The 27,592-nt window shown below is 48.9% G+C and overlaps 1 protein-coding gene across 2 annotated transcripts in view; it reads left to right on the forward strand.

Annotated features, from left to right (window-relative positions):
- The window catches only part of LOC139393127 (zinc finger protein 423), a 153,575-nt gene that overhangs the window by 55,255 nt on the left and 70,728 nt on the right, over positions 1 to 27,592 (forward strand). For both annotated transcript variants that reach the window (XM_071141535.1, XM_071141622.1), the window contains exon 4: positions 24,050 to 27,498. In XM_071141535.1, the coding sequence (XP_070997636.1) occupies positions 24,050 to 27,498 (3,449 nt within the window). The remainder of the gene's footprint in view (positions 1 to 24,049; positions 27,499 to 27,592) is intronic.

Below are 27,592 nucleotides of genomic sequence, written 5' to 3' on the forward strand. Positions count from 1 at the left end.
CTAAAGTATATGGAAAAATGTGACGTGACTCTCTGCCAAAAATTACATGTAGAGGATTGGAGGATTCTAAATTAAAACCAAAAGCCACCTTATGGATCTCCCGGTGGCGGCCGGCACTAGTATATGTAGCAACGCATTTTGCACTGCTCCACTCGGGAGGCCCCATCCACAAAGTATCAGAGTACTTAAGCATCGAATACATTGCAGGTAGGGGGATGTTCACGCTACAGTAGCCGGGCTATAAAGAGTCTATTGTCCTGCTAATTGGGCTACAAGTGTTTGAAAACCTGTTTTCAAAATGCCACCAGCTGTCCATCACTACTGTAAAAAATACACTGCATCTTGTTTACATCTTGTTTACATTCTTTATTGTAAACACAATGTCACATATAATTTGTATCTACCTTTCCAATTACTTTTAGATTTTGGGATTCATTTGATTTATATTATGGCGTTTATATTCCAAGAAAAACAAAAAAACCTCTGGGTGTCCGTTAGGATGGAACGGAAAATATGGCGCTGTACAACGTGACCGTCGGGAGTAGGCTACCATGTACTGGGCTATTTAGCTAAAGAATCCCTGTGTTTTGCGCGGGCATGCGGGAGATCCGGGTTTAATTCCCCGACTGGGAGGAAGGAGTTGGCTGTCTTTGTAAATAAGAGTGTGTTCTTAATTGACTTGCCTAGTTAAATAAAGGTTACACTAAGAGCATAACATTTCTGCACCATAATTTTAGTCTAACCAATACCCAAATGGAGATTCAGTCAAAATAAAAATCTAATTGATTTATCAAGACCAGTCCCCATGCTTGTCTCAGAGCAGCGCGAAACAGTGCTAAAATAGTTGTAGGCTATTGCTTCAAATCCTATTTCTTCAATATGCACTTTAAATAAATAAGACCTACACCACTTTTAACAGCACAATACTCAACACTAGTGAGACTCATGTCACCTACTGGGAAGGCCTACAGTATATGGAAAAATATGATGTGGCTCTCCGCCAATAATTACATATAGAGGATTGGAGGATTCTAAATGAAAACCAAAAGCCAACTCAAGGGTCTCCCGGTGGCACCCGGCAGTGGTATCTGTAGCAATGCATTTTGCATTGAGTGGGTCACTCAGCTTTATGTAGGTGCTACAGTACCATTGAAGTCGGAAGTTTACATACACTTAGGTTGGAGTCATTAAAACTCGTTTTTCAACCACTCCACAAATTTCTTGTTAGCAACCTATAGTTTTGGCAAGTCGGTTAGGACGTCTACTTTGTGCATGACACAAGTAATTTTTCCAACAATTGTTTACAGACAGATTATTTCACTTATAAGTCACTGTATCACATTTCCAGTAGGTCAGAAGTTTACATACCCTAAGTTGACTGTGCCTTTAAACAGCTTGGAAAATTCCAGAAAATGATGTCATGGTTTTAGAAGCTTCTGATAGGCTAATTGACATAATTTGAGTCAATTGGAGGTGGACCTGTGGATGTATTTCAAGGCCTAACTTCAAACTCAGTGCCTATTTGCTTGACATAATGGGGAAATCAAAAGAAATCCGCCAAGACCTCAGAAAAAAGATTGTAGACCTCCACAAGTCTGGTTCATCATTGGGAGCAATTTCTAAACACCTGAAGGTAACACATTCATCTGTACAAACAATAGTACGCAAGGAAGGAGACGCGTTCTGTCTCCTAGAGATGAACGTACTTTGGTGCGAAAAGTGCAAATCAATCCCAGAACAACAGCAAAGGACCTTGTGAAGATGCTGGAGGAAACAGGTACAAAAGCATCTATATCCACAGTAGAACGAGTCCTATATCAACATAACCTGAATGGCCGCTCAGCAAGGAAGAAGCCACTGCTCCAAAACCGCCATAAAAAAGCCAGACTACGGTTTGCAACTGCATTTGGGGACAAAGATTGTACTTTTTGGAGAAATGTCCTGTGGTCTGATGAAACAAAAATATAACTGTTTGGCCATAATGACCATCGTTATGTTCGGAGGAAAAAGGGGGAGGCTTGCAAGCCAAAGAACACCATCCCAACCGTGAAGCACAGGGGTGGCAGCATCATGTTGTGGGGGTGTTTTGCTGCAGGAGGGACTGGTGCACTTCACAAAATAGATGGCATCATGAGAAAGGAACAGTATGTGGATATATTGAAGCATCATCTCAAGACATCAGTCAAAAATGGAAGTTAAAGCTTGGTCGCAAATGGGTCTTCCAAATGGACAATGACCCCAAGCATACTTCTGAAGTTGTAGCAAAATATCTTAAGGACAACAAAGTCAAGGTATTGGAGTGGTCATCACAAAGCACTGACCTCAATCCTATAGAAAATGTGTGGGCAGAACTGAAAAAGCGTGTGCGAGCAAGGAGGCCTACATAATTGACTCTGTTACACCAGCTCTGTCAAGAGGAATGGGCCAAAATTCACACAGCTTATTGTGAGAAGCTTGTGGAAGGATACCCAAAACGTTTGACCCAAACTAAACAATTTAAATGCAATGCTACCAAATAGTAACTGAGTGTATGTAAACTTCTGACCCACTGGGAATGTGATGAATGAAATAAATGTTGAAATAAATCATTCTCTCTATTGTTATTCTAACATTTCACATTCTTAATATAAAATGGTGATCCTAACTGACCTAAGACAGGGAATTTTTACAAGGATTAAATGTCAGGAATTGTGAAAAATATATTAGGCTAAGGTGTATGTAAACTTCTGACTTCAGCTGTATATGACTGCGCCGTCAACTTGATAATATATAAAGATATTTGTATTTTGTGGGTAGTTGTATTTTTGTGGGTAGTTGACTTTGTTAGTGGCACTATAGCCCTAGTAAGCTTCACGATCGTTTCTTTGTTTCTTGTTTTGTTGGCGACATTTATATAAATAAAGGATATTGTATGCTCACCACACTGCACCTTGGTCCGGTCATTTCCACCCTGACGACGTCCGTGACAGAACTACCCACCACCAAGGGACAAAGCAGCGTGGCCAGTAGAGGCAGCCGCCCCAAATATATTTTTTTTGGGGAGCCACACGGGACGGGGTTGTAACCAGAGTCAGTCGGGGAGAAGTAGGTGAACTTGGAGGGGAGTGAAGGGAGTGAAGCAGAGACAGTTAAGGAGTTGATGGGGAGATTGGAGGAGATAGTTAGGAGAGAGCTGTTGTGTTGGTACATGAGGTACGACATTCGCCCTACGGACCGTGTCCTCAGTTTAATGTCACCAGAGCCAGCTCTCCATACTCGTCTTGAGGTATGTGCTAGCCATCTGGTGAAGACTGTGCCAGCCCCACGCACCAGGCCTCCTGTGCGCCTCCCCAGCCCTGCTCGTCCTGTGCCAGCTCTACGCTCCAGACCTCCACAGCCCGGTGAGTCCTGCGCCGGCTCTGCGCACTGTGTCTCCGGTGCGCTGTGACAACCTGGTTCGTCCTATGCCTGCGCTCCGGAGGTGCCGGGCTAAAGTGAGCATTCAGCCTGGAAGAGTGGTGCCAAGGATACGCACCAGATCTCCAGTGCTCCCCCACAGCCTGGTTCATCCTTTACAATCTCCAAGGACCCGGCCTCCAGTAGGTCTCCCCAGCCTGGTGAGTCCTGTGCCTGCTTCACGGGCCAGTCCGGTGCACTTCCCAGTCCGGGGCCTGCGGCGAGGGTCCCTAGTCTGGGGCCTGCGACGAGGGTCCCTAGTCTGGGGCTTGCAGCGAGGGTCCCCAGTCTGGGGCCGGCAGCGAGGGTCCCCAGTCCGGGGCCTCCAGCGACGGTCCCCAGTCCGGGGCCTGCAGCGAGGGTCCCCAGTCCGGGGCCTGCAATGAAGGTGGGTCTCCCAGTTGAGGCCGGCACAGGTACTGTAGCAACAGAGCTTTCACTGCTATGCAGTGTCTTAGACCATTGCGCCACTCAGGCTCTGTACATGTGACCTGTCGGGAGTGGCCTACAGTACTACAGTAGGAGCAAAATAATCCTAACAAAATAAAATAATGAAACCAGTTTTTGTAAGTAATACTGAAGTCGTACACAATTGTCAGTTTAAATGTAGTTTTATGTCTCCCATTCATTGTCAGTTAGAGACACAGTAGGACCCAAAAGCATAATCAGTGCTCTAACTCCTTGCGCTGTTCTGGAGCAATGAAGTGGTGACGCAGGGTACCGTACTAAACCACAAATTACCTCTAAGTACCACAGCATAATCGCAAAACTTTTAGTGGAGCAACCACTGTAGAAATGTCTGAACTTCAGTAGCTCTCCATTTTGCATCTCTGTAGTAGTGATGGTGAAGACGTCTCTGTGGGACACAGAGTTGCAGTGTGCTGTTGTGTCTAGTTCTGTTGGGCAGTAGTAGCTACCTAGCATTATGGCTATAGTAAAACCCAACATAACATCTTACCTTCACCCCCCTTCCCCAACTCTTACCCCAGGCCTGACCCGGTGGTCCCTTCATAACCCTTAGGTATCAATCAATGTCAGAGCAGAGAGAGGATCAACAAGAAAACCCACATTAAATAAGACAAGAGGAAATGTTTTTTTTCTAGATGTAATAATACCCACGTCTTTAATTATAGATTTTTTTGTAATACATTTTCAGTAATGGCACGAAACACTAGTAAGTAATAAAACACTAGGGGGTTTGATTTAATTTAATTTTCATATTAATTGAATTTTGGGGCAGGCATGTGCTTTTAGTCTTGCCTGCCGTGGAACTGAGTGTCAGAGAGGAGAGGTGGAGGGGTGGTGGTGTGTAAAAGGAGAGATCTCTAACAGGTGGCAGTACTCTAACAGGTGTAGCAGACAGACAGGTTTGCATCCAGGTACATTTATATGCGTTTGGCAGCTTCTGTCTTTCCTGTCCTTATTCTCGCTGGTGATGTTGAGTGATCATATATTTGATTAGAATCAATCAGTCAAACCCTTTTAATAAAATAAAGAGATGGAATGACATTTTCCCGTCCTGCCAGCCAATGACTGACTATATAGTCTATGATTGTGAAATGGGAAAGGGAAACGGGGATACCTAGTCAGTTGTACAACTGAATGCATTCAACTGAAATGTGACTTCCGCATTTAACCCAAATGGAATGCAATATTACTGCATTAACCTACTGGCGCCAGTAATTCAGGTATTGTGCTAAGCCCAGGTGGTCATGTGGTACTGTAGCCCAGGTGGTCATGTAGTACTGTAGCCCAGGTGGTCATGTGGTACTGTAGCCCAGGTGGTCATGTGGTACTGTTGCCCAGGTGGTCATGTGGTACTGTAGCCCAGGTGGTCATGTGGTACTGTAGCCCAGGTGGTCATGTGATACTGTAGCCCAGGTGGTCATGTGGTACTGTAGCCCAGATGGTCATGTGATACTGTAGCCCAGGTGGTCATGTGGTACTGTAGCCCAGGTGGTCATGTGATACTGTAGCCCAGGTGGTCATGTGATACTGTAGCCCAGGTGGTCAGGTGGTCATGTGTACTGTAGCCCAGGTGGTCATGTGGTATACTGTAGCCCAGGTGGTCATGTGGTACTGTAGCCCAGGTGGTCATGTGATACTGTAGCCCAGGTGGTCATGTGGTACTGTAGCCCAGGTGGTCATGTGGTACTGTAGCCCAGGTGGTCATGTGATACTGTAGCCCAGGTGGTCATGTGGTACTGTAGCCCAGGTGGTCATGTGGTACTGTAGCCCAGGTGGTCATGTGATACTGTAGCCCAGGTGGTCATGTGTACTGTACTGTAGCCCAGGTGGTCATGTGGTACTGTAGCCCAGGTGGTCATGTGGTACTGTAGCCCAGGTGGTCATGTGGTACTGTAGCCCAGGTGGTCATGTGATACTGTAGCCCAGGTGGTCATGTGGTACTGTAGCCCAGGTGGTCATGTGGTACTGTAGCCCAGGTGGTCATGTGATACTGTAGCCCAGGTGGTCATGTGGTACTGTAGCCCAGGTGGTCATGTGGTACTGTAGCCCAGGTGGTCATGTGATACTGTAGCCCAGGTGGTCATGTGGTACTGTAGCCCAGGTGGTCATGTGGTACTGTAGCCCAGGTGGTCACTGTGTGGTACTGTAGCCCAGGTGGTCATGTGGTACTGTAGCCCAGGTGGTCATGTGGTACTGTAGCCCAGGTGGTCATGTGGTACTGTAGCCCAGGTGGTCATGTGGTACTGTGTGGTCATGTGGTACTGTAGCCCAGGTGGTCATGTGGTACTGTAGCCCAGGTGGTCATGTGGTACTGTAGCCCAGGTGGTCATGTGGTACTGTAGCCCAGGTGGTCATGTGGTACTGTAGCCCAGGTGGTCATGTGGTACTGTAGCCCAGGTGGTCATGTGGTACTGTAGCCCAGGTGGTCATGTGGTACTGTAGCCCAGGTGGTCATGTGGTACTGTAGCCCAGGTGGTCATGTGGTACTGTAGCCCAGGTGGTCATGTGGTACTGTAGCCCAGGTGGTCATGTGGTACTGTAGCCCAGGTGGTCATGTGGTACTGTAGCCCAGGTGGTCATGTGGTACTGTAGCCCAGGTGGTCATGTGGTACTGTAGCCCAGGTGGTCATGTGATACTGTAGCCCAGGTGGTCATGTGGTACTGTAGCCCAGGTGGTCATGTGGATACTGTAGCCCAGGTGGTCATGTGATACTGTAGCCCAGGTGGTCATGTGGTACTGTAGCCCAGGTGGTCATGTGGTACTGTAGCCCAGGTGGTCATGTGGTACTGTAGCCCAGGTGGTCATGTGGTACTGTAGCCCAGGTGGTCATGTGGTACTGTAGCCCAGGTGGTCATGTGGTACTGTAGCCCAGGTGGTCATGTGGTACTGTAGCCCAGGTGGTCATGTGGTACTGTAGCCCAGGTGGTCATGTGGTACTGTAGCCCAGGTGGTCATGTGGTACTGTAGCCCAGGTGGTCATGTGGTACTGTAGCCCAGGTGGTCATGTGGTACTGTAGCCCAGGTGGTCATGTGGTACTGTAGCCCAGGTGGTCATGTGGTACTGTAGCCCAGGTGGTCATGTGGTACTGTAGCCCAGGTGGTCATGTGGTACTGTAGCCCAGGTGGTCATGTGGTACTGTAGCCCAGGTGGTCATGTGGTACTGTAGCCCAGGTGGTCATGTGGTACTGTAGCCCAGGTGGTCATGTGGTACTGTAGCCCAGCTGGTCATGTGGTACTGTAGCCCAGGTGGTCATGTGGTACTGTAGCCCAGGTGGTCATGTGGTACTGTAGCCCAGGTGGTCATGTGGTACTGTAGCCCAGGTGGTCATGTGGTACTGTAGCCCAGGTGGTCATGTGGTACTGTAGCCCAGGTGGTCATGTGGTACTGTAGCCCAGGTGGTCATGTGGTACTGTAGGCGAGGTGGTCATGTGGTACTGTAGCCCAGGTGGTCATGTGGTACTGTAGCCCAGGTGGTCATGTGGTACTGTAGCCCAGGTCATGTGAAAAACTGGAAAATATTGTTCATACAAATGTTCCTTACAAAAGACTTAAAACTGAAGCAATTTCGATTTCCAGGAACTTCTCTTGGGTAGCAGCAAATGTTTGTTCACTTCAGGTTAAGGAACGTTTTATCCAGGGTCATGTTCAGTCAATATATATAAAAAAATATTTAAAAAAATAAAAAGAGTTCTTAACAAGGCGTGTGGTACTGTACCCTCGCAGGTGTCGTCTCCTTCAGACATGAGCTGGTCAATGTTGGTACTGTAGCCACATGTGATGTCGTACTGTAGCAATCACACGTGACTGGCACTCAAGTGCAATGAGTACTGTAGCCCAGGTAGAAATGTCTACTGTAGCCCAAATAGGTAGAGGAGTGTACTGTAGGGAAGTGTTTCATGTAAGGTACTGTAGCCCAAACTGGTTATTGGTATCTGTATTTTACAACAGGTGGTACATGTGGTACTGTAGCCCAGGTGGTCATGTGGTACTGTAGCCCAGGTGGTCATGTGGTACTGTAGCCCAGGTGGTCATGTGGTACTGTAGCCCAGGTGGTCATGTGGTACTGTAGCCCAGGTGGTCATGTGGTACTGTAGCCCAGGTGGTCATGTGGTACTGTAGCCCAGGTGGTCATGTGGTACTGTAGCCCAGGTGGTCATGTGGTACTGTAGCCCAGGTGGTCATGTGGTACTGTAGCCCAGGTGGTCATGTGGTACTGTAGCCCAGGTGGTCATGTGGTACTGTAGCCCAGGTGGTCATGTGGTACTGTAGCCCAGGTGGTCATGTGGTACTGTAGCCCAGGTGGTCATGTGGTACTGTAGCCCAGGTGGTCATGTGGTACTGTAGCCCAGGTGGTCATGTGGTACTGTAGGCGAGGTGGTCATGTGGTACTGTAGCCCAGGTGGTCATGTGGTACTGTAGCCCAGGTGGTCATGTGGTACTGTAGCCCAGGTGGTCATGTGGTACTGTAGCCCAGGTGGTCATGTGGTACTGTAGCCCAGGTGGTCATGTGGTACTGTAGCCCAGGTGGTCATGTGGTACTGTAGCCCAGGTGGTCATGTGGTACTGTAGCCCAGGTGGTCATGTGGTACTGTAGCCCAGGTGGTCATGTGGTACTGTAGCCCAGGTGGTCATGTGATACTGTAGCCCAGGTGGTCATGTGGTACTGTAGCCCAGGTGGTCATGTGGCTACTGTAGCCCAGGTGGGTGTATTATTATTATGTATTATTATTTTAGCACAGGTGGGTGTGTATTTTAGTGTGGTCTAGGTGGGTGTATGATTGGTGTAGCATAGGGGGGTATATACAAGGCTTTTAAAAACATATAATTGGTAGCACTGGTGCTCCCAACTTACAATGTAGGAGCACCAGAATATACAGTGCATTGCGAAAGTATTCGGCCCCCTTGAACTTTGCGACCTTTTGCCACATTTCAGGCTTCAAACATAAAGATATAAAACTGTATTTTTTTTGTAAAGAATCAACAACAAGTGGGACACAATCATGAAGTGGAACGGCATTTATTGGATATTTCAAACTTTTTTAACAAATCAAAAACTGAAAAATTGGGCGTGCAAAATTATTCAGCCCCCTTAAGTTAATACTGTGTAGCGCCACCTTTTGCTGCGATTACAGCTGTAAGTCGCTTGGGGTATGTCTCTATCAGTTTTGCACATCGAGAGACTGACATTTTTTCCCATTCCTCCTTGCAAAACAGCTCGAGCTCAGTGAGGTTGGATGGAGAGCATTTGTGAACAGCAGTTTTCAGTTCTTTCCACAGATTCTCGATTGGATTCAGGTCTGGACTTTGACTTGGCCATTCTAACACCTGGATATGTTTATTTTTGAACCATTCCATTGTAGATTTTGCTTTATGTTTTGGATCATTGTCTTGTTGGAAGACACATCTCCGTCCCAGTCTCAGGTCTTTTGCAGACTCCATCAGGTTTTCTTCCAGAATGGTCCTGTATTTGGCTCCATCCATCTTCCCATCAATTTTAACCATCTTCCCTGTCCCTGCTGAAGAAAAGCAGGCCCATAACATGATGCTGCCACCACCATGTTTGACAGTGGGGATGGTGTGTTCAGGGTGATGAGCTGTGTTGCTTTTACGCCAAACATAACGTCTTGCATTGTTGCCAAAAAGTTCAATTTTGGTTTCATCTGACCAGAGCACCTTCTTCCACATGTTTGGTGTGTCTCCCAGGTGGCTTGTGGCAAACTTTAAACGACACTTTTTATGGATATCTTTAAGAAATGGCTTTCTTCTTGCCACTCTTCCATAAAGGCCAGATTTGTGCAATATACGACTGATTGTTGTCCTATGGACAGAGTCTCCCACCTCAGCTGTAGATCTCTGCAGTTCATCCAGAGTGATCATGGGCCTCTTGGCTGCATCTCTGATGAGTCTTCTCCTTGTATGAGCTGAAAGTTTAGAGGGACGGCCAGGTCTTGGTAGATTTGCAGTGGTCTGATACTCCTTCCATTTCAATATTATCGCTTGCACAGTGCTCCTTGGGATATTTAAAGCTTGGGAAATATTTTTGTATCCAAATCCGGCTTTAAACTTCTTCACAACAGTATCTCGGACCTGCCTGGTGTGTTCCTTGTTCTTCATGATGCTCTCTGCGCTTTTAACGGACCTCTGAGACTATCACAGTGCAGGTGCATTTATACGTAGACTTGATTACTCACAGGTGGATTGTATTTATCATCATTAGTCATTTAGGTCAACATTGGATCATTCAGAGATCCTCACTGAACTTCTGGAGAGAGTTTGCTGCACTGAAAGTAAAGGGGCTGAATAATTTTGCACGCCCAATTTTTCAGTTTTTGATTTGTTAAAAAAGTTTGAAATATCCAATAAATGTCGTTCCACTTCATGATTGTGTCCCACTTATTGTTGATTCTTCACAAAAAAATACAGTTTTATATCTTTATGTTTGAAGCCTGAAATGTGGCAAAAGGTCGCAAAGTTCAAGGGGGCCGAATACTTTCGCAATGCACTGTATACATTTTTGTGTTGATTGAGATACAGTGCCTTCAGAAAGTATTCACAGCCCTTGACTTTTGCCACATTTTCTTGTGTTAAGGCCTGAATTTTAAATTGTTTAAGGTTTTTTTGTTTCACTGACCTACCATACAATACCCCATAATGTCAAAGTGGAGTTATGTTTATTTTAGTAATTTTAAATAATGAATTAGAAATGAAAAGCTGAAATGTCTTGAGTCAATAAGTATTCAGACCCTTTGTTATGGCAAGCCTAAATAAGTTCAGGGGTAAAAATGTGCTTAACAAGTCACATAGGAAGTTGCAGGGACTCACTCTGTGTGCAATAATAGTGTTTAACATGATTTTTTGAATGACTACCTCATCTCTGTACCCCACACATTATCTGTAAGGTTGAGCATTGAATTTCAAACACAGATTCAACCACAAAGACCAGGGAGGTTTTCCAATGCTTTGCAAAAAAGGGCACCTATTGGTAGATGGGTAAATATATATATATCCCTTTGAGCATGGTGAAGTTATTAATTACACTTTGGATGGTGTATCAATACACCCAGTTGCTACAAAGAGGAAGTAAACCTCTCAGGGATTTCACCATGAGGCCAATGGTGACTTTAAAACAGATACAGAGTTTAATGGCTGTGGTAGGAGAAAACTGTACAAATTCTGGCTACTATTGAAGCACATGTTGTTCTCTAGAAATTAATATTTAACCCTGTAAAGACATTTTGTTTATTATAAAAAGCAAAAATGTAGATACAAAAAACCTGTCATTGAAATTATAAACTCATTTGTGGAATGTTTCTTTGTGTAAAAGCACTAGCTGTATATATTATTATAGCTCAGGTGGGTGTGTGTTTTAGTGTGGTCGAAGTGGGTGTATGTTACTGCAAGACCTGGTGAGTGTGTGCTGTCTTTGAGACGTGCTGTGGTCTACTGTACCTTGAGTCTTGACAGTCTGACGGGTGGCCGGACAGGTTAGCTGTCATTACAATGCAGGCAGCATCAAAAAGCTGGGTAGGCAGGGGGGTGAGGAGTCCATAGAAAGGCACGGAAGCACAATGAGTCAAAAGCCGAACTTGCTTTTTTTTATAACATGAACAATCTTCTGATTTTGTGCTTTATTAAAAAGTAGATGTGGTAAGGCGTTTGGAGTCAGGATGGTGCTGTGCTTTATTAAAAAGTAGATGTGGTAAGGCGTTTGGAGTCAGGATGGTGCTGTGCTTTATTAAAAAGTAGATGTGGTAAGGCGTTTGGAGTCAGGATGGTGCTGTGCTTTATTAAAAAGTAGATGTGGTAAGGCGTTTGGAGTCAGGATGGTGCTGTGCTTTATTAAAAAGTAGATGTGGTAAGGCGTTTGGAGTCAGGATGGTGCTGTGCTTCATTAAAAAGTAGATGTGGTAAGGCGTTTGGAGTCAGGATGGTGCTGTGCTTTATTAAAAAGTAGATGTGGTAAGGCGTTTGGAGTCAGGATGGTGCTGTGCTTCATTAAAAAGTAGATGTGGTAAGGCGTTTGGAGTCAGGATGGTGCTGTGCTTTATTAAAAAGTAGATGTGGTAAGGCGTTTGGAGTCAAGATGGTGCTGTGCTTTATTAAAAAGTAGATGTGGTAAGGCGTTTGGAGTCAGGATGGTGCTGTGCTTTATTAAAAAGTAGATGTGGTAAGGCGTTTGGAGTCAGGATGGTGCTGTGCTTTATTAAAAAGTAGATGTGGTAAGGCGTTTGGAGTCAGGATGGTGCTGTGCTTTATTAAAAAGTAGATGTGGTAAGGCGTTTGGAGTCAGGATGGTGCTGTGCTTTATTAAAAAGTAGATGTGGTAAGACGTTTGGAGTCAGGATGTTGCTGTGCTTTATTAAAAAGTAGATGTGGTAAGGCGTTTGGAGTCAGGATGGTGCTGTGCTTCATTAAAAAGTAGATGTGGTAAGGCGATTGGAGTCAGGATGGTGCTGTGCTTTATTAAAAAGGAGATGTGGTAAGATGTTTGGAGTCAGGATGTTGCTGTGCTTTATTAAAAAGTAGATGTGGTAAGGCGTTTGGAGCCAGGATGGTGCTGTGCTTTATTAAAAAGTAGATGTGGTAAGGCGTTAGGAGTCAGGATGGTGCTGTGCTTTATTAAAAAGTAGATGTGGTAAGGTGTTTGGAGTCAGGATGGTGCTGTGCTTTATTAAAAAGTAGATTTGGTAAGGTGTTTGGAGTCAGGATGTTGCTGTACTTTTTGTCTGGTCCCTCTGCAATCCTTTTTTTCTGCTGTGGAGTCAAACCAGCCAGGGGTCACCATTGATCTATTCCTTTCGCCATGCATCCCCAAAACCCAACTGTGTGTGTGTGCATGAACGTGTGTGTCGGTGTGTATGTGTAAGCATTATGGTTTTGTGTTGATATTTATGTGTGGTTTTGTCCATGTTCTTGTGTGCGTTTTGTTGCGTGCATGTGTGTTTGCGTGCATGTGAAGGTCAGCTTGATTTCTCCTTCTCAGAGAACAGCCCCTGGGGCGATGCCAGAAGTTCCCAACAAAAGTTTTTTCTCTCTCTGTGGGGCAGTCACAGTGGACAGCCATCCCCCCGCAGGTCAGTGGGAGGACCCCTACGTGGATTGGGGCCTCGCTGGCGGGCAGGGGGGAAGGGGAGGGGGGCCAGGATGAGATCTGGCACTGTTTGTGGGTTTTTTTGGGAACCCCCAACCTCCCTCTCTCTCGCCCATGGTTTGGCGGATGTAGACCGTAATTACAGGACCCCCTGGCCTCTCATTCTCCAAGCCTCTCTCTTTGATCTGCTTCATGTCGGGCAGATATTTTTTTCCCACTAGCTCTGCTTTTGTCTCGTCCTCTGTTTCTTTTCTCTGTGGCTCCTCCCTGTCCGTGCCCCCTTTGATGCAGACACTGTGCGTATCTGCGCTGTTTAACACACAAAGATCATTATTTTTTTCCCACCCATTTTGTTTTAAAGTTGGACCCTTTTTTGTTGACGACCACATTGAACTTGATATAGATTTTTTTCTCTCAACCTTGTAGTCAAAAGGAGAAAGCTCCTCTCTTAGGTCTGCTATTGTGTGAAAATGTGAAGCGGACCCACAAAGCTAATAACCATCCCCTGGTTGGGCCGGCCCTGACTGACTCCCAGACACATGCCCCTCCTAGTTCTAATACCACCTTGTCCCTCGTTCAAAGGTCCTATCTCTTGTTTGAATAGTAAACAATTATGAGGCAAATGCATGATGTATGTGTGTAGGGGAGATAGCTTGGTGAGTGTATGTGTGTAGGAGAGATAGTTTGGTGAGTGTATGTGTGTAGGAGAGATAGCTTGGTGAGTGTATGTGTGTAGGAGAGATAGCTTGGTGAGTGTATGTGTGTAGCAGAGATAGCTTGGTGAGTGTATGTGTGTAGGAGAGATAGCTTGGTGAGTGTATGTGTGTAGGAGAGACAGCTTGGTGAGTGTATGTGTGTAGCAGAGATAGCTTGGTGAGTGTATGTGTGTAGGAGAGATAGCTTGGTGAGTGTATGTGTGTAGGAGATATAGCTTGGTGAGTGTATGTGTGTAGCAGAGATAGCTTGGTAAGTGTATGTGTGTAGGAGAGATAGCTTGGTGAGTGTATGTGTGTAGGAGAGATAGCTTGGTGAGTGTATGTGTGTAGGAGAGACAGCTTGGTGAGTGTATGTGTGTAGGAGAGATAGCTTGGTGAGTGCCAGGAACTGTCAGGTAGAAAATAATAATGCAATTCTGAAAGTGGACATGCAGTAAACACGAAACCCCACCTGTTGTCTGTTTGTAGCTCTGTCAGAGGCATGTCCTGCCAGGCATTGATCCTGCCTTGCCAGGCCTGCCCTGGCTGTGGCTGTGTGGGTGGAGGCAGGGACAGGCATTGTGCTTGTTTGTAAGGTAATGACCAAGTTACAATAATGGCCCATTGATTCACCACCCTGTGTATTTGATAAAGCCATTCTGGTCAGTTAATTGCAAGTGTGTATATACACACAGTTCATAGGCAGCTCAATCACATCAGTATTGTTAGCTACTACGAGGCAGTTCTTTCTACCTTGGCATATTCAGTACACGTCTCTAAACCATAATTGCAGTTGAATTGAGGTGGTGTACTAGTTCCATTGGACGGGAAATGAGTGGAGAGTATTGCAAGTGTATTTTGACAGGTGACTGGGCTTATTTTCTGATATGTACAAAGTGTGTGTGTGTGTGTATATATATATATATAAAAGACACACAGCTCCTGGACATGGCTTTACTCCAATCAGCTGTCCCACTACCTTCCAGGAGAGGAGATACTCTGATAAAGGCAGAAATTACAGCAACATCTCAATATTTGTGTAAGGAAATTATTGTGCTGCACAGTTCTACATCTCTCTATACAATCTATTTCTCTATTCCTCAACCCCCCCCCCCCCCCCCCCCATCGGTCCTCTCTGTCTGTGTGACAGGTTGAGGTGGTGTAATGACAGTGTTGAGGTGGAGCTCTCTCTCTCTGTCCTCTTTGTCTGTGTGACAGGTAGAGGTGGTGTAATGACAGTGTTGAGGTGGAGCTCTCCTCTCTCTCCTCTCTGTCTGTGTGACAGGTAGAGGTGGTGTAATGACAGTGTTGAGGTGGAGCTCTCTCTCTCTGTCCTCTCTGTCTGTGTGACAGGTAGAGGTGGTGTAACGACAGTGTTGAGGTGGAGCTCTCCTCTCTGTCCTCTCTGTCTGTGTGACAGGTTGAGGTGGTGTAACGACAGTGTTGAGGTGGAGCTCTCTCTCTCTCTCTCCTCTCTGTCTGTGTGACAGGTAGAGGTGGTGTAATGACAGTGTTGAGGTGGAGCTCTCCTCTCTCTCCTCTCTGTCTGTGTGACAGGTAGAGGTGGTGTAATGACAGTGTTGAGGTGGAGCTCTCTCTCTGTCCTTGAACCACAGCTGGGTGTACTGGTGTCACCCTGGGGAGAGAGAGATTAATACAATGGGGATTATCCTGTCCTTGCTCACTATGCACAGTCACAGTACCAGGACCGTCCAGGTGTCTCCTTCACCTGCTCCCTCCCTCTCTCTATCGCTCGCTGTGTGTGTGTGTGTGTCTTGTGTGTGTGCATGTGTTTGTATCTCGCTGTGTGTACAGTAGGTGCCTGTGTGTGTCCGTGCATCTGTGTGTGTGTGTATCTACCAGTGTGTGCATGGGTCCCGCTCACCGTCTGTACTCTACTCCCTCAGTCTGTCACTAATGGCAGGTGCAGGTGTTCCTCTCAGTGCCGCACCTCCCCAGGGGTGCCGGGGGCTCCCATGGTGTTGCAGTGGGCAGGAGGTACCTGCCTCTCTCTGCCTGTGCCGGGGGCCCCCTGGGCCCGCGCCTCCCAGGAGCATCAGCCCTAAACCCCATTTCTCAGCTCAGCCCAGGCAGCTGCCTGCCTCTCTGCCTCCGTCCCCGAATCTGAAACCACAGAACTCAGTCTACTGCTTCTGCTCAGCTCCAGCTGCCTGCAGGACTTATTTACATACCGTACTACACAAGGTTGGGGTTTGGGGGGCTACAAACATGAGGTAACCTCAGAGGAACAGAAAAACTGGCAGAATGACAACTAGCTCGGCTCCACTGGTGGAGGAACAGAGGAGTGTAGCCTGCTTGTAAACTCCCACAAACATGAGGACATTTTGTTTACAAGTCTGTTAATCGACAGCCAATATATAATAGTGTAATATCTCCCTGAATTTCCTCATCTCATTCAGTGGATATATGGGTGCATGGTTGTGGGCCTATACTGTATATGGGAGCCCTCTGGCTCCATCCACTGACCTATATTCTACCAGACAGACTGTAGGTGGCCTTGTCGCTAGTTGTTGGGTTAGCTCTTTTTTTGAAGCAGATTTTGTTTTGGTGTTTCTTGCCAGGTCTGGACTGTCTGCAAAGGGTTGTTTGTAGCATTTTCCATTAGTGTTTACTAAGGGGCCATATGTCTCTCGTTAGATGACGGAGTGGACATGGCTGTCATACTGCAGATAGATAGTAGGAGTGACATTACATAAGTAATGTCTCCTGGTAACTCCTCTATCCCATGGCCCCTCTTTCTGAGTACACACACTAACCCCTCCACTAAACTCCTCCTTTTCTGAACCTGCTGCCGGCGATGCCAGCTATTTTTAACAATGATGTTTAGTTGAGATCTAAGCTAGAGAATCTAGAAAAAGCATACACCTTAGTCACAGCACAGAGACCAACACACTGTACCTGACCAACTCCCAACCCTAAAGAACAGAACAACACCATAAGACCTGAGTCACGGGGTGAGGGAGAGAGAGAGGGGCACGGGAAGAGAGAGAGAGGGGCACGGGGAGTGGGAGAGAGAGAGGGGCACGGGGTGAGGGAGAGAGAAAGAGGGGCACAGGGTGGGGGGGCGTAGGGTGAGAGAGAGGGGCACGGGAGAGGGAGAGAGAGAGGGGCACGGGGAGAGGGGCACGGGGTGAGGGAGAGAGAGAGGGGCACGGGGAGAGGGAGAGAGAGAGAGGCGTAGGGTGAGAGAGAGGGGCGCGGGGAGAGGGAGAGAGAGAGAGGGGCACAGGGAGAAGGAGAGAGAGATATGGATACGGGGTGAGGGAGAGAGGTGTAGGGTGAGAGAGAGGGGCACGGGGAGAGAGAGAGGGGGGGGCACGGGGTGAGGGAGAGAGAGAGGGGCACGGGTGAGGAGAGAGATGGAGGGGCACGGGGAGAGGGAGAGAGAGAGGGGCACGGGGTGAGGGAGAGAGAGAGGGGGCACGGGGAGAGGGAGAGAAAGAAGGGCATGGGGAGAGGGGGAGAGAGAGGGGCGTGGGGAGAGGGAGAGAGAGAGAGGGGCACGGGGAGAGGGAGAGAGAGAGAGGCACTGGGTGAGGGAGAGAGGGGCAAGGGGAGAGGGAGAGAGAGAAGGGCACGGGGAGAGGGAGAGAGAGAGAGGGGCACGGGGTGAGGGAGAGAGAGAGAGGGGCACGGGGTGAGGGAGAGAGAGAGAGGGGCACGGGGAGAGGGAGAGAGAGAGAGGGGCACGGGGTGAGGGAGAGAGAGAGAGGGCACGGGGAGAGGGAGAGAGAGATAGGGGCACGGGTTGAGGGAGAGAGAGAGAGGGGCACGGGGAGAGGGAGAGAGAGAGAGGGGCACGGGGTGAGGGAGAGAGGCGTAGGGTGAGAGAGAGGGGCACGGGGAGAGGGAGAGAGAGAGAGGGGCACGGGGTGAGGGAGAGAGGCGTAGGGTGAGAGAGAGGGACACGGGGAAAGGGAGAGAGAGTAGAGGTATAGAGTGCATGATAGAGTAGAGGAAAAGCGGGAGAAAGAGGAACCAGATGCCAGCCGTCTTCCTCCACATGGCCTCTGTAGCAAGGCTTGTTTTGGTACACTTCACATGTAATTAATGTGCAGCTGTTTAACAGTGCTGGCTCCTGCAGCTCTCACAGACTGAGGAAGACTGGAGTCAAACACATCTTATCCAGCCATGGTCCCTCTCTGCTGCACGCCAACTCTCGTATTCTTTCATTCTTTCTTTCATTCAATCTTTTTTTCTTCGTTTTTCTTTATTTTTCTTTCTTATTTACATTCACAATACATTCTTGGATCACTATTTGAGGTTCTGTTCTAGTTTCCTCTAGTTGTGTAGATATCCCCCTACATGCAAGGGACGATGGAGAAAGATCTGTGGCTCCAAGTTGTCTTTATAGGACCCAATGTCTCATATAGTGGTCAACCTCCCATGTTTGTCCCAGTTCCCCTCCTGTCACCTGGATGTCTCTGGGACGGAGGGGAGAGGAGAGGCCTGTCAGCTGTTGCCGCCCCATGCCCCCCTCACCCCTATGCCCCCTGCCCCTCACCTTCTGCCCTGGGAATGTGGCCGGCTGCTTGGGCTCTTTTGGGCGCCAAATGCTCCATATGAGCTTTGGGCAGCGTGTGAGTGTGTCCTCCAGTACTCAGGTCCCTGACAGACTGCCTCCACTCTGACATCACCCACCCTGTGTCTGTGTGTCCTCCAGTACTCAGGTCCCTGACAGACTGCCTCCACTCTGACATCACCCACCCTCTCTGTGTGTCCTCCAGTACTCAGGTCCCTGACAGACTGCCTCCACTCTGACATCACCCACCCTGTGTCTGTGTGTCCTCCAGTACTCAGGTCCCTGATAGACTGCCTCCACTCTGACATCACCCACCCTGTGTCTGTGTGTCCTCCAGTACTCAGGTCCCTGACAGACTGCCTCCACTCTGTGTCTGTGTGTCCTCCAGTACTCAGGTCCCTGGCAGAATGCCTCCACTCTGTGTCTGTGTGTCCTCCAGTACTCAGGTCCCTGGCAGACTGCCTCCACTCTGACATCACCCACCCTGTGTCTGTGTGTCCTCCAGTACTCAGGTCCCTGACAGACTGCCTCCACTCTGACATCACCCACCCTGTCTCTGTGTGTCCTCCAGTACTCAGGTCCCTGACAGACTGCCTCCACTCTGACATCACCCACCCTGTCTCTGTGTGTCCTCCAGTACTCAGGTCCCTGACAGACTGCCTCCACTCTGACATCACCCACCCTGTGTCTGTGTGTCCTCCAGTACTCAGGTCCCTGGCAGACTGGGTCCCATGTGGACAGCAGTTGACTGGAGACATCTAGAGACAGACCAGGGAGTTAAGTGTGTGTGTGTGTGTGTGTGTGTGTGTGTGTGTGTGTGTGTGTGTGTGTGTGTGTGTGTGTGTGTGTGTGTGTGTGTGTGTGCGTGCGTGCGTGCGTGCGTGCGTGCGTGTGTGTGTGTGTGTTTTATTTAGAGAGTAAACAGATTTTAACACAGCACTCATCTTGATGGTCACCAACAACACAAAATGGCTCCAGAACCCCTGAGTCTCCTCTCAGAAATCATTGTCTTGTGATGACTGCTCACTGATGAGTAAGGAATGAGTTATAACATAGTATAACACAGGGTTTAGGTTGAGAATTTTACACCCAAAAAGAGGAGATAATTAGTAAAAGGAAAGGATGGATTGCTACTGAGAGTGAGGAAGAGTGGAGAGGAGGAGAGGTGAGAAGAAAGGACAGAGGGAACAGGGAGCTGAAAAGTGGAGAGAGGTTCTCCTCTTGAAAGCTCCATTCCCCCTGTCGGTCTGTCCGTTGCTCCAGGCTTGTCAGGCCTGCGTGCTGCGCTGCCATGTCAGAGACCTGGGTGGAAGTTGTTTTTCTGCCCCCTACGGTGCGTCTCTGCTGCCTGGGGCCATGGGAAGGGGGCCAAGGGGATGGGGTTGGAAGCCAGGCAGGGGGCTTGGTGGGAAAGGTGGAAGTTTGGGCAGGGAGCCAGACTGAAAGGTGGAAATGTTAGTTAGAGAGAAGGAGGGGTGTGAGTGGAGGGCAGGGGAATGTGACGAGGTGAACATGTATAATGAACACACACATATACTATCAACCAGGGTGGCCTGTGTTTGTTTTTGTTTTTTGTTTTTTTGACATGAAACAACCAGCAAATCAGCTCCAAGTGATTTGGATTTGGAAATCTGTTACAATGTATTGCCATGTATAATAGGGATATATATACATTGGGTGTAGAAAACACATGACATAGACTGACCAGGTGAATCCAGGTGAAAGCTATGATCCTTGATTGATGTCACTCGTTTAATCCACATTTCATCAGTGTTGATGAAGGGGCCGTGACAGGTTAAGGAAGGATGTTTCATCTTTGAGACATGGATTGTGTATGTGTGCCATTCAGAGGGCGAATGGGCAAGACAAAATATTCAAGTGCCTTTGAACGAGGTATGGTAGTAGTTGAGAGGCGCACCAGTTTGTGTCAAGAACTGCAACGCTGCTGGGATTTTGATGCTCAACAGTTTCCCGTGTGTATCAAGAATGGTCCACCACCCAAAGCACATCCAGCCAACTTGACACAACTGTGGGAAGCATTGGGGTCAACATGGGCCAGCAACCCTGTGGAATGCTTTCGACACCTTGTAGAGTCTATGCCCCAACAAAGAATTCAGGCTGTTCTAATCAATCGCTACGATTGATTAGCCATAGATAATGGTTACCCCCTTTGTTTTTGTCCTGCTCCAAACCATATTGTGTGTTTTTGACTAGATGTAAAGTGCATATAATAGAGACACCACAGTTCTCCAAGGCATTGGTTCCAGACTGCTGTTTTCTCTAAACACCTAGAAACAGACCCCTGCTTCTAATCAAGTCTTAACAGAGAGATGATGTCAGCCCAGTCAAGCTGGCTGTTTGCTCTTGTTTTCCACCCGAGGGAGCACGTTGACACTGCAGATTATCTCCATATGCATATGGAACAGGTTTAGTGGCATTACAGTTGATAGAACAGATTATTAATGATCACATTGTTTTGGTGTCTTGAAAGCTAGTTGTAACCATTGATGGACATGAAGGAAGGAATTAGTCAGTCAGTCTGCCAGTGTTGTAGACATCATGTGGAAGCAGAGGGAGCTTATGTCATCATCAGTACTTGCCTCCTGGAGGTGTCCTGCTCTAATGAACAGCCTGGCTACTATCTGAGGCTGTGTTTCTACTCTACTTCAGAGGAGAAACCACAAAAGCAGGCACTCTGGGTTGGCATGGGGAGACCGACCTCTGTCCTCGTGTCTGATGAGGGGAAGAGCGGGCGAGAGACTGGGGACGCCAGGCTGGGCGCGTCTTCATTACCACGTTTCCTCCACGCTCTGGCCTCTGCATGCCGGCTGGCTGGCCAGCCTATTAGATGGGGACAGGCATCATCGGGCCGGCCCAGCCTGGATGGAGCATGGTGGTGGGGGGTGGTGCGGCATGGGGCCTCCTCTTGAACCTTACACCAAAGTGGCCATCCATGCTCCATCCACCATCACTCTGCTCAGGCTCGGGTAGAGCTGAGTTTGGGCCTTCTTCTTTGGCCATGTGTTTTCTTAGGCCGGTTCCAATTACTGGGCCCTAGTTGGAGGTGGGATGGCCGCTCTTCCTCTAAGAGTGTCTCCATCTGCCAGGCCCTTCCCTCCTCCCTGCCAGGCTCTTCCTTCCTGCCTGCCAGGCCCCACCCTTCCACATGGGCCAGGGCAGCAGAGGTGAAGGCCAGCGCCAGGGGCAGCCATGAATGCAGCCTGTTAATTCAGTAATGAGTCACAACATGAAAGACGTGGTGGACGGAGTGGGGAACGGACATGGAGAGTGAGATAAAGATGGAGAAACTGTCAGGGCTGCCTCGGGAATGCTGAAGCGAGGAGACATGGCAGCAGCGTGTGTTTGCGTGCCCATTCCAGTCTTTTCTCGCTTTTCTCTCGGCTTCCCCCTCACCTCTCCCCCTCTTTCTTTTTGCTTTCTTTTCTAATTTAACTTTTCATAGACGTTTCTTACCCTGTTTAGTGCTCTTGCCAAGTCCCCCGGCGGACGGATGACAAAAGCCCTCTAAAAGCCATGTGATCTTCCATTTTCCGACAGCCACACTTCTGAGGATTAAGGCTATTTAATGACTATAATCTCCTTCTTTCTCAAAAGTGATTTCTCACATTCTGTCTCAGTCAGAGGGATTGCATTAGCATTAATAGATTTATAATTTGCCTGAATGACCAAATGTGCCAGGATTTTTTTTCTCATTCCCTCACCGTTCTTTCTCCCTCCTCCTCCCCTACTTCTTAGTTATCTTTTTTTCCCCCTTCTACTTCTTCTTCATGCTCAAGCAAGTGTTCCTTTGTATGTGGTGTGCTGTGGGGCAGTACATGGCTGGGGCTCAGCAGGACGGCGTACCTGTCAGTCGTGAGCAGCTCTCCCCTCTGCTCTCTCACCTCCGCTCGGCTCACATCAGAGACCAACCTGTCAGGGGCCACACTTTCATTGTGTAGCCAAAGAATTCACCTCAGTTAAGGCCCTTTGGGCTTTTCTTCCCCTCACTTTCTTGGGGCTGCCGAGGGCTTCTCTCTCTCCTGTGTTGCCAGGGTTTAACTTGTGACAGGATGACTCTTATTCTGACACGGACACAAAGACATTAGAGAAGGACTGGGGGGAATGGCTACAGTAGGGAGGGGCTTGTCCAGACACACCAGCTGTGGAGACAGCGGTGTACAGGCCTTAACTGTAATCTGAGAAAAATAGTTGTTCCCCCTTCCATCACTCCGACACACACATATAAATACATCACACACACAATGCAGGCGGCGGTACTTGAATCTCTATTCAAGCAATTCCAGTTACTACACGTCTGGGCTCAAAAATAAAATGTATGTTTAGATGTAGGTTCTCAACAAAGCAGTGTGCTCCTGGTATGGGGTGTAGGAAATAAATAAAACCATTTCAGTCATTGTTAGTGTCTCCTGAACAAATCCTCTTAAAATAGTTTTATTCACTATCTCTGTCCGTTCTCTTTCTTCTTGTTCATGCTCATTTCTTAATTTATCATTTTTTAATCCTGTAATATTCCTCTCTCCTGATATTGGCTGCTGGATGGCATCTCTCCTGTTGCCTTGATGGTCTATGTGATATCTCTATTTTATAGTCTTTTACAGCGGAGGATTCTTTCCTTGCTCCAAGCTAAATTCATAATTCATGTTTTTATAAAAATCTTACCCACAAACCCCTGTGGAGTTTTATTTGCTCCGCACACCACCTACATTTTCAAGTGCATCGATTCATCACATGAATTTATTTTCCACCAAATATGCTGTGCACACCTTTGTATAACACATACTGTAGGAGGGGTGGTGGGAGGGGGACATACTCACAGTTGCTTACAGGGAGAAGTCTGTACCAAGTGCTTTCAAGGTTAGGCTATTCTCTCTCAGAATTGGTTTTTGTTGTCAATATTTAAATATTCCTTGCCCCAATATGGGGCTCAGCAGGACGCCTTTTGTTTTGTTACATAATAACATTGAGAAGACAGTCATTTATTTGAGAGTGGTCATGCCAAAATACAAATTAGATTGAGTCACCTGCCATCCAGCTATATAGTCGTTTACAAAGGAGGGTTTTATAAGATGTAGTATGTGTGGATAGGGGAAAGGGGGAGGCTGTGTACTTATTGTAAACATTTGGTTATGTGTGATGAGGAATACCAGAGGCTTCTCTATTCATCCATTTAGAGCAAAGTGTAAAACGCAGTCAAATAAAGCAAACAAACAGGCTGAGCTGGAGAATTCTGGGTTTGTCTGAGCCACCGTGGGATCCAGGCTCGCAGCATTCCTGCTCAATAAATCATGAGGATTTCTCCTCTCCCATCCCCTCCTCTCCTCTCCTCTCTTCTTCTCTACTCTAGTTTAGATGCTAAATAGATGACGTGTGGGCTGTCAGGCCCCCTCAGAATGCACAAAGCAGGGCAGAATGAATATATGATCTGCTTTGTGTGTATTTATATCATGTATGCATTAATAGACTTTTGTCTGAACTAAACTGGAGAAAAGCATGCATAATCCCATGTTTTATTTCATTCACTTTGTCATATAAGAATATCCTCATTATTTGAGTGTCTTCTAATAGGTTTTTGGAATTTCAATCTGGTCCCTATAATGAAAATATGATGAGGCAGATGTAATTCTAGAGGGGAGTGAGGGATGTTTTCTAAGGGATTATAAAGAGAGAGAAAATACACTTTGTCCTTATTTATTCAATCCTGTGGGAATACGTGTCTTTAATTCTTAGCTTCTATTTAGATTTTTTTTCTTGTCCTCTCTAACATTTGAATTCTGTCTGTGTTTTGCATTGCAGATGGTGATGATGACCCTGGGCTCTCCTGGGTAGCGTCCTCTCCCTCCAGCAAAGACGTGGCATCGCCGTCACAGATGCTAGGGGATGGCTGCTGTGATCTGGGCATGGGCACAGGGGAGGAAGAAGGGGGCGCGGGGCTGCCCTACCCCTGCCAGTTCTGCGACAAGTCCTTCAGCCGCCTCAGCTACCTGAAGCGCCACGAGCAGATCCACAGCGACAAGCTGCCCTTCAAGTGCACCTTCTGCAGCCGCCTGTTCAAGCACAAGCGCAGCCGCGACCGCCACGTCAAGCTCCACACCGGAGACAAGAAGTACAGCTGCCAGGAATGTGAGGCGGCTTTCTCCCGCAGCGACCATCTCAAGATCCACCTGAAGACCCACAGCTCCAGCAAGCCCTTTAAGTGCAGCGTGTGCAAGAGAGGCTTCTCCTCCACATCCTCTCTACAGAGTCACATGCAAGCTCACAGGAAGAACAAGGAGCACCTTGCCCTGCGTGCTGAAAAGGAAGGGGGGAAGCGTGGCAGCAATGCAGGCAGTGGAGGGGAGATGGACCAGGACCCATACATGTGTGACTACTGTGAGGAGACCTTCAGCCAGACAGACGAGCTGGAGAAGCACGTAGTGACCCGCCACCCCCAGCTGTCTGACCGCGTTGACCTACAGTGCATCCACTGCCCTGAGATCTTCAGCGACGAGGGCCCGCTGCTCTCCCACATCGAAAGGTCCCACGCCAACCGTAAACACAAGTGCCCTGTGTGCTTGGAGCAGTTCCCCTCTGTGGAGGACGTCTATTGCCACCTGGACAGCCACCGGCAGCCCGACTCCAGTAACCACAGTGCCAGCCCTGACCCAGTGCTGGGCAGCGTGGCATCCATGAGCAGCGCCACCCCAGACTCCAGTGCCTCTCTGGAGAGGGGTTCCACCCCTGACTCCACCCTGAAGCCCACCCAGAGCCGCCGCAAGCTGGCCCCCAACTCTGACCACGACGATGGGGGTCACTGGATGGCCAAGGTGACCTACAGCTGCCCCTACTGCTCCAAGAGAGACTTCAACAGCCTGGCCGTGCTGGAGATCCATCTGAAGACCATCCATGCAGACAAGCCCCAGCAGAACCACACCTGCCAGCTGTGTCTGGACACCCTGCCCACGCTCTACAACCTCAACGAGCACGTCCGCAAAGCCCACCGAAGCAGCGGGGGCGCCTCAGCGGCCTTCCCCCTGCTCCAGTTCACCAACGTCTCGGCCTTCCACTGCAACTACTGCCCAGACATGTTTGCAGACATCAACACCCTGCAAGACCACATCCGCATGTCCCACTGCCTGCCTGGAGGAATGGTTGCAGGCTCCACCACCCTGGAGGGCAACCACGCCTTCTTCTGCAACCAGTGCTCCATGGGTTTCCTCACAGAGTCCTCTCTCACAGAGCACATCCAGCAGACCCACTGCAGCGGAGGAGGGGTTCCCAAGATGGAGTCCCCCGTTCTGCAGCCCTCCCAGTCCTTCATGGAGGTCTACTCCTGTCCATACTGCACCAACTCACCCATCTTTGGCTCCCTGCTCAAGCTCACCAAGCACATCAAGGAGAACCACAAGAACATCCCACTGGCCAATAACAAGCGGCAAGCCAAGGTGGCTGACCTTAGCCCAGCTTCATCTGATGTTGAAATCTCCTCCCCCAAACGCCATAGGCTGGCTGGGGACTCTACCCTGGCAGGGTCCAATGGAGACTACCCCTGCAACCAGTGTGACCTACACTTCAGCAGCTTCGAGAGCTTCCAGGCCCATCTCAAGTCCCACCTGGAGATGCTGCTGAGGAGGCAGTCCTGCCCGCAGTGCAACAAAGAGGACTTTGACTCCCAGGAGTCTCTGCTGCAGCACCTGACAGTCCACTACACCACCACGTCCACACAGTACGTGTGTGAGAGTTGTGATAAGCAGTTCTCCTCTGTAGACGACCTGCAGAAGCACCTGCTGGACATGCACACCTTTGTGCTGTACCACTGCACGCTGTGCCAGGAGGTGTTTGACTCCAAGGTGTCCATCCAGGTCCACCTGGCTGTCAAGCACAGCAATGAGAAGAAGATGTTCCGCTGCACGGCCTGTGCCTGGGACTTCCGGAAGGAGAGTGACCTCCAGCTGCATGTCAAGCACAGCCACCTGGGACACCCCACTGGCCCTGCGGTCGCCGGCAAGGCCCGCAAGTGCATATTCTGTGGGGAGACGTTTGGCACCGAGGTGGAACTGCAGTGCCACATCACCACCCACAGTAAGAAGTTCAACTGCCGCTTTTGTGGCAAGGCCTTTCACGCTATTGTGCTGCTGGAGAGGCATCTGAGGGAGAAGCACTGTGTCTTCGACGGTGGCAATGGCACTGGGAATGGGGGCAGCCAGAATGGTACACCCAACGGGGTGACCCAGAGCTCCAAGCGTGGGGGAGGAGGCGAAAGATCGACAGTGACCACGGAGCAGGCAGACCTGCAGAGCATGCTGCTGAAGAATGCCAGCCAGGACGTAGCCAACAGCCATGAGGCCAGCGGAGGAGAGGAGGAGCTGGACAACTCAGAGCCCATGTACGCCTGTGACATCTGTGGAGCAGCCTACACCATGGAGAGTCTTCTGCAGAACCACCGACTGAGGGACCATAACATCCAGCCCGGGGACGACGACGCCGGCACCCGCAAGAAGAAGGCCGACTTCATCAAGGGCAATCACAAGTGCAACGTGTGCTCACGGACCTTTTTTTCAGAGAATGGCCTGAGGGAGCACGCCCAGACCCATCGTGGCCCAGCCAAGCACTACATGTGCCCCATCTGTGGAGAGCGCTTCCCCTCCCTGCTCACGCTCACCGAACACAAGGTCACCCACAGCAAAAGCCTGGACACGGGCACCTGCCGCATCTGTAAGATGCCCCTGCAGAGCGAGGAGGACTTCATAGAGCACTGCCAGATGCACCCAGACTTGAGGAACTCTCTGACGGGCTTCCGCTGTGTGGTATGCATGCAGACCGTCACCTCCACCCTGGAGCTCAAGATCCACGGCACCTTCCACATGCAGAAGCTCTCGTCCGGTGGGGGCAGTGGGTGCGGGGGTGGATCGGCCTCCTCCTCCCCCAACGGCCAGCTGCAGCAACACAAGCACTACAAGTGTGCCCTGTGCCTCAAGGAGTTCAAGAACAAGCAGGAGCTGGTGAAGCTGGATGTGAACGGGCTGCCCTATGGGCTGTGTGCTGGCTGTATGAGCCGGGCTACCAACGGCCAGTCTCCCAGCGGGGGCACCACGCCCCAGGAGGCCGGGGGAGAGAAGGTTGCACCGGTGCTGCGATGCCCCGAGTGTGCTGTGAAGTTTGAGACCCTGGAGGACCTGGAGAGCCACGTTCAGGTGGACCACCCCGAGATGAGCCCGGAGACCAGTGGGGCCAAGAAGGTGACGGATGCCTCGCCTGTCCCTAAAGTAAGAACACTCTCACCATATTCTCCACTATGGCTCAGCATACTGATTTATATTAAGATCTACATACAATATGTGAAAATTCTAAGGTTGAGGT

Source organism: Oncorhynchus clarkii, chromosome 1 (genome assembly GCF_045791955.1).
Source record: "Oncorhynchus clarkii lewisi isolate Uvic-CL-2024 chromosome 1, UVic_Ocla_1.0, whole genome shotgun sequence".
In the NCBI taxonomy this organism is placed as follows: Eukaryota; Metazoa; Chordata; class Actinopteri; order Salmoniformes; family Salmonidae; genus Oncorhynchus; species Oncorhynchus clarkii.